The sequence below is a fragment of the Anoplopoma fimbria genome, chromosome 5 (genome assembly GCF_027596085.1).
Source record: "Anoplopoma fimbria isolate UVic2021 breed Golden Eagle Sablefish chromosome 5, Afim_UVic_2022, whole genome shotgun sequence".
In the NCBI taxonomy this organism is placed as follows: Eukaryota; Metazoa; Chordata; class Actinopteri; order Perciformes; family Anoplopomatidae; genus Anoplopoma; species Anoplopoma fimbria.
In genome coordinates, this window is record NC_072453.1 from 9,670,023 (window position 1) to 9,683,981 (window position 13,959).

The window sequence follows — 13,959 nt, forward strand, 5'->3', positions numbered from 1 at the left end:
AGATTCTGATTAGTGAAACTAAATATAAATCATCTAATAAATGATGATGTTTTATTAAACTATAATCATATTTAAAACACTTGAAAGTACCTACACATTAACCAGCTGCAACGTTAAAGTGATAAAGACATTAATGCATCAATTAGTTTAATCAAGTAATATAATATATATGATAATAAAATGGGTCATTCTGCATATTTAGTACTTTTGCTACTTCATTTATTTTTGATACTGTTGTACTTTTACTTATTTATGAGTATGACTGCCATACTTTCACTTGTAATAGAATATTTTTACACTGTAGTATTACTACTTTTACTTGTGTAAAATAGCTGAATACTTCTTCAACCACTTATAAAAACTATAGTTACTTTTTAAAGTCAAGATTTTACAAATACAACAAGTGATCAGTTTATGAAGTATGATCCATTGTTAAAGATTAAACTATCAAACATCTATAAATTAGTTAAAAAGAGCACCTTAACCAATAACATAAGAGTACTGCTTACATATTAGTACAATATTTATAATGATCCAATAATATAACACTGACACTAATTAATCTGCATAATGAGTACTTTTAGTACATTCTGTTGCTGATACTTCTGTACTTTCACTTGAGTGAGACATTTTGAATGCAGGACTATTTTTATACTGTGGTATTACTTTTATTTAACAAAATGATTTGAATACTTCTTCCAAAACTTACACTTACTCTCTGTAAGATTTACTTTAAAAAACACTAAAAATAATATTATTTATATGCACAAACATTTGGAGACACAACAAATCCTCATATTTTTTTTATTAATTTAGTGATATAAGTACAATTTAAGCACGTTTTAACAAAGAATACTGTCAGAAGATTAAAGAACTAATAAATTATTTTCTTTAATTTTGACTTTAGGCGACAAACTCTTGTGTCGGCAGATTGATGGCGTTAGTTTTCGTCTCAGGAAACCATCTTCTCACCGTCCTCTGGATTTCTTTTTGGACCTTAAAGACAATAATGATTTATACATTTAAATGTTTATTTAAATGACAAAGCTGACTCTGATGAAGTTGTTCTTTATATTGTGAAAACTCACCTCTCCATTTAGAAAGCAGTACAACAGAGCAACAATAAAACCCTGGAACAACATGAAAAATCAAAGTTAGTAACATATTTTAATTACATCACATATTTTAGAGCTGCAACGACTAGTTGATAAATAGATTCCAGTTTCTCAAATGTGAGGATTTATTATTGAAAAAACTGAGTATATATGGATTCAAGTTCAGGTTAATCATGAAAATAATCATTTGGCCTAAAAAATGGTAGTAAATAGTGAACTTTTATAATTTCCCACAGTCCAATGTGATGTGTTAAAGTGGTTTCTTTTGTCTGGCAAATTGTGCAAAACTCCTTTGGTTTTAACTTTTTTTCTCGCTATTTTCATATATATCTTTTGACGAAAACATTAATAAAGAAATTAATTTTAGTTAGTTGCAGCTCTTTTCTTTTTCATTTACCAATAATACACTCAACATAAAACTTGTTTAGGAGACTAGATAACTAATTGTTTAAAGGGGAACACCCCAGGTGAATAAGGTTAACAATAAACTAATAGATATCAACATTAAACTTCAGATATGCAAATTAGTCTTCATCTTATCAAAAATGTGCTATTTTCATTTTGGATGTTTTCTTTACAGTAGTCTGAGAGAAACAAACAAGTCTTTCCTTAACTTATCTATCTTTGTTACCTGGAAGGAGCCTAAAACTAACTCAAAGTAGAGTCGAGGTCCGACGCCGACCTGTTCTGGGATCAGTGCAAACACCACGTAGTGAACCCCAAACAGAGGGAGGAGGAGCAGCGTGGAGCGGAGCAGCGTCCTGCAGAGGGCAGCAGAGGATATTTAAAAAAAAAAGAGCAATGACACAGACTGAAGGATGAAATCAGAACAATGAGTCATTAACAGAGTTACCTGGTCAGGTGTGTCTCACTCTGGTTCACATGAGTGGCCTTCGTCTTCTGAACAATGATCCTACTGATGTTCAGGAAGATCACCAGGTTTATCTGTGGATCACAAACACAGTAAACTGTTGTATTATGTAGTGATTTAAGTACACAGTATTGAAGTTCTCACACCGACACAGTCTTTTTGTGCATGTCCTGTTATTATGCATTTACTTTTTTGATGTTGGGCCACATCAAAAAAATATAAGTAAACAAAAGTAAATGTGTAGTTTTCAAACAGTTACGCTGTTTCTGGACCAGAAAACTACATGGGCCATCACAAATTATTATTTTAATCAAAATAAACTATGCAACAGTACTAAAAAGTTTAATATTTCAGTAGTTTATTTGTGTGTTCACATATTTTAAAAAGTATTTCTGTATCTGGTGCTTTTAAATTTAATAAAAAAAATTGTTTTAGGTTAATGATTAAGTGCCCACTTAAAATATTATGATGTAAATCTGTAAATAAGTAAAGTTAAAACAGGCAGAAAATGCCAAATATTGAGCAAATGGCCAACTTAAAATATCACTATGCAAATGTAAGATTTAAACCTTTAAGTCTAGATCATTTTAGATAATTCCAAAACATTTAGTCAACGTCTATTGTTTAGAATAAGGTTTATTAATGTGTTGTTATGCTGTTATAGGAGAAATTTAAAGTGAGAAATGTTCTGATACCAGAAGTTAATTTGAGATCAGATAAGAGAACGTAAACTTACAAAGATGGAGAAAAGGATGGGAGTCTTGATTATCCACCACAAGCGGCTCTCCAGGTCGTCCCAACACCTGCACATGCAAAGACATATCCAACCCTTAACTTTAAATAGGAAATATATCAAATAAAGCATGACCAATTTAATAAAAATATGACATATGACCGATCACTTCCCCCTCATCATCGAGCGTTTTCTTCAACAGAGCCCAGATTACAACGGTCACTGACGGCGTTCCTGTAAAATCAGACTCTGGATCAGACCTGAACAGATGAATAAACCCAAATAGATTCAGAATAAATGTAAATCAACGGCGTACCCCAGCCGATGGCGCCGTAGATCCAGAGGAGCTTCCTGGTGGAGGTGAAGGTGCAGAGCAGCAGCGTCTGCAGGAACAGAGCCTCCACCAGCAGCCAGCAGAAGTTAGACAGAACACAGAAGTGGAAGAAGGTCACGGCCGCTTTACACCGGAGCTGAGAGGAAGACACAAAGGACAAAAGGTTTTACATCTAAGGCCTTTAATTAACAAAAAAAAATACATTTATATGCAAAGAATTCAGTGTTTTTCTTCTTGTAAATAGTTGAAATTGTCCTTTAAAGGAATTAATATATATTTTCAAAATATCAGTTTTTCAATGCATTATGGTTAAAATTATGTTGTTTAATATTGTTATATTTTATTTAAATTTCTTGCTTTTTAAATCTTTTTCATTTTCTCTTACTATGTTTATTGTTATGCACCAAAATGGCAAGGCAAATTCTCAGGTTGAAATCATAAATTTACGAGTAAAAACTTACATATTTACAAAACAAAAAAACTTATAAATATTATCTGAGTTTATAAAATCATAAATTTACAAGATTAAAGTCACAAATTTTCAAGAAAAAAAAACTGGAAGAATTTAGATTTTTGTCAAGTAACCACATCACTTCACTTTGCAGCATTGGATCAACCACATAACATCACAGAGGACGATGCTTTCCGTGTATTATGCCTGCAGACCTAATGAGATTATACTTTGCAATCAGATTTATCAAGAAGGAAATAACCGTGACTTTAGCCCAGAATCATCATTTTATCATTTTATCAGCCTCCAGACTTTGAGGAGATGGCATTGTGAATTGTGTTTTTCTCGTGAATTTACTGCTTTAATGTCAGAGAATATCAGAGTTTTCTTCTTGTTGATTTACCACTTCAATCTCAGAAATTCTGAGTTTTTTCTCTGAATATTACCCCTCTCCCCTGGCACTGTAATTATTCATATTTTTACCTACAATGGCTCTAATACGCCGTTGTATGTTGAGATCTTGGTAGTTTTCATTGCAAGATCATTTAATATGCCTTATCAGAAATAAGAAGACATTTTTAAAGATAAGAACACATGATTAAGAAAAAAACAATTCAGTCAGTTTAACCGATGATGAAAAAATCCCCATCATATAAATAAATGAAAGGCCCTATTTAGTGTCAGCCGGCTCCATCCTCACAGTGGAAACGGTGCAGTGATCCGTGCTTTTGTCTGCAAACAACACGTCGTCTTTAATGAACACAGAGAGACTTTTGAGCATGAAGGTCACGAACAGGTTGAGGTGGATGTAGTTTCTGGTGCAGAGCAGCTTCCTGAGAGAAGAGAGAGAGGAATACTGTCACAAACATCTCATTAAGAAATATTGATTAATGGATCTTTCTTTAAACCGACCTGAAGCAGCAGAACAGCAGCACAGCGACGAGCAGAGCAACCAGAGACGCTGCGTGTCCGACGCTGTAGATCAGCTTCAGGGTATCAAAGTAGTTTTTCTGGAGCAGAACATGAAATATTTATTAATCAGAGGCATAAAGAACCCAATCTTTGGTTCCCTGCTGGCAGAGAGGATTAGAAGTAGATGAAATACTGCCCTCATACTTCATGCATACTGAGCTCTGTCAGCGGTACCTCCTCTCTCACGTCTTCATCGTCCTCTGAAGCTTCATAGAAACAGGCCTCATAGTACGACACACTCAGATCACTCCATCCTCGGACCGAACACCTCCTCCTGATGAAGACTGAGAACAAAATGTGAAGGAAGATGAAGGAAGAGGAAAGTGTTCAAACCTGAAAAATACTTTCTAGAACAATCTAGAGGATGTGATAAAGTCTGTTCTTTCTATCAGGAGTTCTAGTTTGGGACGTAAATAGGAAACATTATTCTCATTAAACAGAATACAAACAAGTAGACATTAAATAACCCTTGGTGCGATTTTTAAGGGTCATTCAGATTCACTATTCTGACTTATATCTTGCAAAAAAAACATAATAATAATAATAATATTATAATAACAAAGATGACAGTGATCATATTAATTATAATAAAATTGAAATAATAATAAAATAGATTAAATATTAATAATAATAATAATAACAATAATAATGAAAATGATTGTGATAATATGAATTATAATCACATTTAAAATAATAAAAAAAGAGATTTAATATTTCTCCAGCTATAGTCTAGATTTTGTAAATAAGGCTTTCAAACATTTCAATCTTTGTAAACTCTTGGGAGATCACATTGTGAGGAAATATGTTTTAATTGTGAAATAAAACATGAAATAACAGATTTTTTTGTAGAAATTGACATTTCATCATCTTGTGAAGTTGTTGTGGAAAACCATATTATGTAAATATAGTACATGATAATAGTAGAGGAATGTTTTTTGCTTCTCTGTCTGTAAAACAAACAAACAAAAAATGTAATTGCAGACCTTAAAACCAAAACAGTCGATTTGAAATATTACACAATGCTAACGGAGTGACCGCTTTGGAACACTTTTATATAAATGTAGCAGCTTTTATATAGATTTTTTTTTCCATTTTCTAGTTTTCTTGAAAAGTGAGCTACACTTTATTGACATGTTTATGGCTGTAAATAATGTGATAAAGTTTTCACCTGGAGGATTTTGAGGCTTCATTAACAGCAGAGGACAATGAACGGAGACTATGTCGCCTTCAGAGGAAGCCGGCCAACAACTGATCCCATCCCACTCCGTCACACACCCTGAGAATAAAAAACATAATCAACATATACTGAGAAATAAATGTTACTTTAATATTTTATGTTAAAGTTACCTGCAGTTGAATTACTCGACTGTATTAAAGCTGCAGCGTCGCTTTTGATCTTTAGTTTACACTCGTTCTCTTTCTCTTGTAGATGAAGAACAATAGAACATTCTGCATGAGTCGACCTCACCTGAGACAGAAAAACAAAGATTAATGCAGAGTTAATTTGATTTATCTGTTTTGTCCACCTCAGTTTTCATGTGCTACCTAATGTTATCTACAGTAGATCTCAAGAAATAAGTGTTTCATCCTCCTGTATCAATATAATCCACAGTTTTGCAAATTTTGCAGAATCAAAAAGTAGAGACAATTGCATAAATACGTAAATAATGATTTATAATTACATGCAGATTAATTATAGTAATTATTTTGACAACTCACCACCGTGTGTCGTGTGATGATCAGGAAGTAAATTGCAGCAGTCACACCGAAGTTCATGTTTATCGTTAAAAAGTAGAACGGTCACTTTTTTATTGTTTCTGAAAACTAGAATCTCACTCTGAATCAAACAGAAGATCTCTGATCCATGATATAATATTTAAAAGAAGAAATCTGTGGTTTAAGATCGTTTTTTAAATGGAGGATTCGTGAGCTGCTTCCTCTGTACAGCTGCAGAGATGTGAAGCATGTTGAAGCTTCTGTCTCTGTTATAAAAGAATAAAACCACCTGAACAGCTTCATACTAACTGAACAGCAGGAGGAGAAACAGAAGGAGCCTTAAAATCACTGCATAATTAATGCTGCACACAAAATGTGCATTAAGTGTTTTTATTTCATGTCATGCTTTCTATAAACGACAGAAAGGAAATCCTCCCTCAGCAGCAGTTCCTGTGAAATATTCAAGTAGAAAAACAACACATGCTGTGAAAACCTGCAGTACTACGCAGGACGTGTACTTATACTGACAACGGATGGTTTTACTGTGAGAACATATCTCTAATTAAAACATCAAAACTTTAAATTGTGAGAAATATAGCTTATAAACACTGTTTCAATGTTATTATTTTAACAAGTAAAACAGCTAAAATTGTTTTGACTCAAAGATTTAACATTTGAAGGTGTTTATTAACAAATCATTCTTAAATATCCAGAAAGTGGCAGATACACAATGATTCAATCACAGTTTAAACATCATCAATATAGTCTTTTCAATATGCATGAAACCGTTCTGTGATGTCATGATTGATAATATATATAAAAAAAAGATGATTTCTTGCAGCAATTAGCGTTAATTCTCCAATATCTCCCTCTAGTGTTTGAGTCCTTACAGTGCAGGTGCAAGTACTGTACTTAAGTACTTGCACATTTTTTTCCTCCCTTTGCACAGTGCTAGGCTAACTGGAGCTAGGTTTCTGTCTTAATGCTAAGCTAAGCTAACAACCCATTATTCACATTCATAATATATACATCTGTGATATTGATCTTCTCGTCTAAGTCTAGGGAAAACAGTAAACAAACTCATTTCCCCCAAATGTCAAACTGCAACTGCAACTCCACACCTTCACCTTATTCAACTATTGTGAAACTCCACTTTCTATAATCGGCATGAAACAAATGAAACGTCCTGCAGTCAGTGAAGTGGCTCCTGCCGGTAACAGACTGCTGACTTCATGAGGATTTAAAGGGGCCTCGGCCTGAGAAGGATCCCACGGCGGCACCTGGCTGATCTCCCATCAGGTTTAATCCAATCATCTTCAGCCACACAGCTTGAGGCAGCTGTTACACTGGGACCAATTCCAACAAGGAGAGTGAGAGAACGAGAGAGAGAGGGGGAACAAGAAAGAAGGAACAAAGAGTCTTGTCCTGCCAACACATCATAGCTTCAACATTCCCAAACACGTCTGACTGTCAGTAATTCCACTGCTGTCTTCCTGAATGTTTTTTCTCGTCTTGGTGTAAAAGTTGGCGCTCGGTGAGTGTGATAGTGGGAGAGCAGAGACACAAGGGTGCACTGTTTAGACCCCTGAGGCCTCCACTGGTTTATGTGCCAAGACTCGACCTTTGTGTGCCGACCACACTGACCTGCTACTGTAGCTTCTGTTCAGTCTGGATGTCTCACACACACACACGACAGCGTGTTTTTAAATAAAATAAAGACATTTATAACTCTTTTAGTTTGTCCCTAAGGTTGTTAAAATCATCTTATTCCACTTCTTTTTAAGCTTATGACTCCGTGTTTTTATAACTGCACCTGCAAATATTTGTGCATCATTTTATAAACATTCTCCCCCAAATTTAAAGTTTACTGGTTATGATAGAGCCTCAGTTTAGTCCTGATCCTCTATATGACCCACATCAGTAAACAAGACCATCAGAGAGAAGATCGTCTGTTTCTATATAGTTATTCTTAAAGCTCGTCATTGGAGCCACCGGGTCGGATTCTGGAGAAATCAGATGAAATCATGCAGGTTCATCAGAAACTCCTTCAGCTCAGTCTCCAGCAGAGACCAGTCCACCGTGGACAGACCCAGATCCAGCAGGGACCAGGGCTCGAATGATGCAGCTGGTGTATCTTAATACATAACATTATATCATAATTTAAAATAAGATAAGATAAGATAATCCTTTATTAGTCCTGCAGCGGGGACATTTACAGGATTACAGCAGCATAGAGGATAGTGCAAACAAGAGACATAGTAAAAAAACAAGATCAAAAATAAGTATTGTAAATAAGCAAATGAGCAATAAAAAACCCCCCAGTAAAAAACAGTAAAGAATCCACAGTAACTGAAATATTATATATACAGACAGAAACTATTATAACTATTGTATTGCACAGTGTATTTGTATTGCAGAGGTTTTTAGTTTCATGTGGTTTATTAATTTATCAGACAATTGTTGTATTATGTAATTTTGTATTAATCTGAAACTGTAACACGTATCTTAATTGGTCAAACAATGTAATGAAGTAGAAGTATAAAGTAACATAAAATGGAAGTACTCAATTAAGTACAAGTAACTCAAAATTGTAATTAACTACACTACTTGAGTACATTTATTTAGTTACTTTTCCACCACTGGAAATGCTCCATTCAGCATAATAAAAGTTTTACTTTTAGTACTTAAGTAAAAAAGTATTAGTATCATAATATACTTTAAGTCAAATTTTGAAAGCAGAATGTTTACTTGTAACAGAGTATTTATTTTTAAACAGTATTTTATCATTTAATAGAATATTATACAGTTTACAGTTTACCAGTCAAAATTTGGATCTATTATTTTCAACCAATGACTCCTTCAGAGAAAATCATTCAATGTTTTTCTTTCATTTTTTCTTTATTTTTATTTTTTTTCTACATTATAGATTAATATTGAAGACATCCAAACTATGAAGGAACACATATGGAATTATGTGGTAAACAAACAAATGCTCAACAAACCAGAATATGTTTTATATTTTAGATTCTTCAAAGCAGTTGAATGAGAAGGTGTGTCCAAACTTTTGACTGGTACTGTATCTACCAACAGAGGTGCTTTTGAAACATTTGCAATGCATGAATGATATAAAACGTGCTGTCGTGTCAGCAGCTCTTTGTTTACACCCTCCATGGAACCAGATGGCTCGTTCTGGAGCAGACAGGTTGCATTTCAGAGCTGCTCCTCTCCTCCGCTCCGCAGCGCCCCCCTCCGGCCGACCGCTGCACTGCGAGCAGGACGAGAAGCCGTGTGAGCCGGTGAGCGACTGCTGCTGAAGACACAACACCGCTGTCTGCACCCAGGTAAGAGAAACAACCCAAATACCCGCACATCTCTCTGTTATTACCTCCAGACTGAAGTCAGGGTGATGTGAAACCTGAACATCTCCAGGAGCAGAAGCGCTGCGTCGTGTTTTATCCATCGGCATTCGTCTTGTCACTTAATATAAATATTTTTTTTTTGCATGAGATGGGAGAGGTTGGGCCTCTGAGCGTTTACACGTAAAGAAATATCATGCACATGATTTAAATCTATTCCCTAACACCATATCTCTGCACGCTCCCTCCTGCAGCGGCTTATTTCTGCACGTTTATGTTGTTTTTATTATTATTTTTTTATTGAATTACGCGCGATCTCCATCTCCATCGATCCTCCATCTACCAGAGAACAGACACAACGTGTTTGTGTTGCAGCCGTCGTCGCTCTCTCCGTGTTTTTTTTCCTCCCTCATTCCTTGCAGAAAAAAACAAAAATGTCTCCATCCTCCTCCGGAGCAGGTCCGTCTCTCGCTCCAGGCTCACCCAGATTGTCCTTTACGCGCAGTGACCAGACTAATCCTCCAGAATATTCTATAATCCCATTATTAAAGGCTCCCAGAGGACAATAACGCGATATGATTTCTCTAATATATTGATTCATTTTGGCAGATTTCTCTTCTTTGTGTCGTCTGGTGTGATTTGAGTGTGAATGTGGTGCTTTTTTTTGTTTTAATTTTTTTCTCCTCCCTCCCGTTATTCTGGATCTTTCTCCTCTTTTTTTTTTTTTTTTTTTTTTTTTTGCCTCTGAGGGCCTAAATGGTTTCTAGCACCGCGCACGTCCGCTCCTTTTATTCTACAATCCTGCATCCAAAGCAATGCAATCACCCAGCCCTGTGTGTATTGCATTTAATTTACATTTATGATCATAATATCCTGCTTTATTTAGAGAGTAGATTCTGTTTGAGTAGATCTGGAGAGCGATGCGCAGCCCTGTGCGCAAATGCCAAGCCCATTTTTCATTTGATCAACAACGGAGTGTTTATGTGCGCAGCAGCAGCAGCAGCAGCGTCTCGAGCAGTGAACCGGGCTGCTTATCTGACACATATGGGCTCCTCTGTAATCCGTCCCCGGGGTCAGAGGACGGGATCTGATGGCACAGTAGGTGCATGTGAAGCCTTTTCACCAGAATCCCCGGATGAAAACAATGAGGTCAATGCGCGGCTTGTATATCAGCCAGGCAGCCTCTTAATACCTGGAGTCTGCCAAACACCTCTTTGCCATCCTCGTGGGAAGAGACAGTTTCTTGTTACATTGATTTCTGCAACCAGGAGGAGGAGAGGAGGGGGGGGCATGTTGTGGTCTGCAGCTGTAAGCCATTTCTCCAACCCGGCCAGATGATCCGCGGAGAGGAATGAAAGACATCTCAGTGTCATTTTATTAATGTTTGTATAGACACAGAACAGCATTCTGCATGTTTCTGCAGCGCTTTGGAACCAGTTGTTACTGGAGAGAGAAAAAAACACAGTGATGTCTATCGTGGACTCCCAAAGAACTGCTGAACTTGTAGTTTCTTAAATGCATCTGAATACAATACTCACACATGTGCTTTGAGAGAGAAACTGGAGACCATTAAGGGACGTCTTCAGGGAGGATGTACGTACTGAGGCGGACAGCAGTAAATACAAAAAGAAGCTAAACCGTATGTTCCAGTAAGAAAACCTCCAGTAAAAAACATTTTTATATATGCTTATAACCAGGTGGCAACGTCCCAGTTCTGCCGATGCGGAAGTGACTTAAAGCTGCATTCTCTCTACTGTCCATCAGGGGGCGACTCCTCTGGTTGTATAGAAGTCTATGAGAAAATGACTCTACTTCTCTCTTGATTTATTCCCTCAGTAAACATTGTAAACATGAGTTTATGGTCTCAATCTCTAGTTTCAAGTCTTCTTCAATACAGCATGATGTTCATTTAGTAAATGATGCTCCATTTAGAGTCAAATAGACCATAAAGCAGGGTATGCTTTAGGGCGGGGCTACTCAGTGATTGACAGGTTGACACCAGAGCCTTATACAGCGTCTCTACGTCACTCCTCTGCATTCATTGGTTCATTGTCATATTTACGGGCCTTTGATTAAAACAATCACTCCTCTGAATTTGGCTGCTGACTTCATTGAGTCATCGGCTTTTGAAGCGTCAGCCGTTATGAAACGAGTCCATTTAGCAAAGACGGACGGGCCGCTGCCTCTTGTGGGCTCGAGTCCAGAGGTGATCTCATCCAGCCGGCCTCGGCCTCAGGGGCTCAGGCTGGCAAACCCAACTACATCACTGGAATTACTTCTCTAGAGGAGAGCTTTCACACAAGTACTTCAGACTCAGATATCTGATTTAGAGCTGAAACTATAAGTGGAGAGACAGGAAATTTATCTGAAACAATTCATTGTTTTGAGTCATTTTTGAGCAAAAATTGCTAAATATTCTTCTCAATTGTGAAGATTTAGTGCTTTTTTTGTTTTAACTGAATGCAAACTATATATTTTCATGTTTTAAACAAAGATAACACAAAATTTGCAGCCTCACGTTGAGTTTTGGGAAATTGGAATCGTATTTTCGGACATGTTATTGCCAAAACAATAACTGATAATGACAATTATTATTAGTTGCAGCCCTAATCTTCTTCTTCTAGGGTCTTACTTTTGATTAATTGACTCTGATTGAGGTTTTGGATAATCAAATCCTCTTTTATCCAACGTTTACAGTTTTGTAAAGACAAATGGATTCCCAGGCGTATCCTCTTAACAAACATCCTGTCTGCAGCTCAGACGTCTCTACGATTGCGCCGTCTCGTTAAAGAGGAGAATAAATGCCACGCCGAGCTTTAAACGGCATTCTTGTGCAGTTAATTGGCACCATGCTGATGGAGGATGGTTCATTTCACCAGTAGATGAGTGTGTGTGTGTGTGTGTGTGTGTGTGTGTGTGTGTGTGTGTGTGTGTGTGTGTGTGTGTGTGTGTGTGTGTGTGTGTGTGTGTGTGTGTGTGTGTGTGTGTGTGACGGCCCTGTGTACATATTGAAACATGCAGCAGCTGGAGATGACTTTACTCTCCTCACCATGACAACACGAGAAGATTTCCTCATATCTTGAATTCCATACTGAGAGATCGTCTTTCTGACAAACCGGAGCTGAATGTCTCTGATTATGTAACGGATGTCTTGTGTGGAAAAGGTAGCAGGGTGTGGTTTCACATCCTGGAGGAATGAAAACAAAGGTGCAGGATATATATTTGACTAGCGGGCATCACAGCTGCTAAACAAGAGGCTGAATGCAGGAGATGTTTTCCACCTCCGACACTAAGAGGTGGAGGGTAAAATGGAATAAACGGGCTCCACCTTCAGCTCCTCCACAGAGAGAGGTAGAGTCGGTCTGAGAGGCTGCAGGGCTGAGAGAGGGAGTGATGGGGGAAAGTAGGTCAGAGATGCTGAAGCAGTGGAGCATGAGAGCAGCATCCTCCACCCTCAGCTGAGCTACGAGCAGCGCTGGTGAGCCGGCAGGACGAGACTCAACGCCTTTGTTTCTGGGTTTGAAGGGTTTTAGCACCGAAACAACGTGACGAAGCAACTGACACAAAAATGAATCAAATAAATGTTAAATGTTCTCGGCTTCCAGCTTCTGAAATAGGAAGATGTGCTGCTTTTCTCTGTTTTATGTTGACGTGAATGGATCATTAGTGCTGAGCAAAATATTGTAAGATATTGTGATATGAGACTAGATATCGTGGTAATTGTGATATTGTGATGTGGCATAAGTGTTGTTTTTTTCTGGTTTTAAAGGATGCATTACAGTAAAATGATGCTCTATTATCCTTCTTTACCCACTTAGTCATTATATCCACAATACTGATGATTATTTATGAAAAATCTCATTGTGTAAAGATCTTTTAATGACTACTGGTCAGACAGAATAAGCATTTCAAAGACTAAACTTGTAATATTTAATCAATAAAACCTTTTAACATCCCAAAAATTCCCCCGAAGTCAACAAATCTTAAGATTTCCGGTGTATTCTCTGTCATGCATTAGAGCTGTTAGTCGATTAATTGATCAATGGAGGGCTGCAGCTATTGATTATAGATGACATTTCTGTCTCTAAAACACATAGATATCTCCTTATGACATAAATTTAGGAAAAATCTGCCGGTCCTCACATTTCAGAAGGTGGAACCATAGAATATTTGCCATCTTTTTCTTGGTTGAATGATAAAAATGAATAGACTATCAATTATTGTTGTCAATTAATTAACTATAGATTGACTAGTCTATTAATTTAAGTATTTGTTCCAGCTTCGGATTAAACGTTTTGACAGAAAAAAATAAAGAAATTGACAACTTTTTTTAGGTTCTTATATCATAGTAAATGTAATATCTTTAGATGTTTGGACTGTTTGTCTGACAAAGAGAGGTTACCTTGGATTC

At 36.7% G+C, this 13,959-nt stretch overlaps 1 protein-coding gene across 1 annotated transcript; it reads right to left on the reverse strand.

Moving 5' to 3' along the window:
* Positions 1-841: 841 nt before the first annotated feature.
* On the reverse strand, positions 842-6,263 carry ghrhr2 (growth hormone releasing hormone receptor 2). Its single transcript, XM_054598893.1, has 13 exons — positions 6,196-6,263; positions 5,824-5,944; positions 5,645-5,752; positions 4,651-4,760; positions 4,417-4,514; positions 4,205-4,337; positions 3,036-3,189; positions 2,875-2,953; positions 2,723-2,789; positions 1,969-2,060; positions 1,747-1,876; positions 1,089-1,130; positions 842-996 (listed from the first exon to the last, which is right to left on the reverse strand). The coding sequence occupies exons 1-13, from the start codon at positions 6,250-6,252 to the stop codon at positions 904-906; spliced, it is 1,284 nt and encodes a 427-aa protein (XP_054454868.1). The 5' UTR covers positions 6,253-6,263; the 3' UTR covers positions 842-903.
* Positions 6,264-13,959: the final 7,696 nt, after the last annotated feature.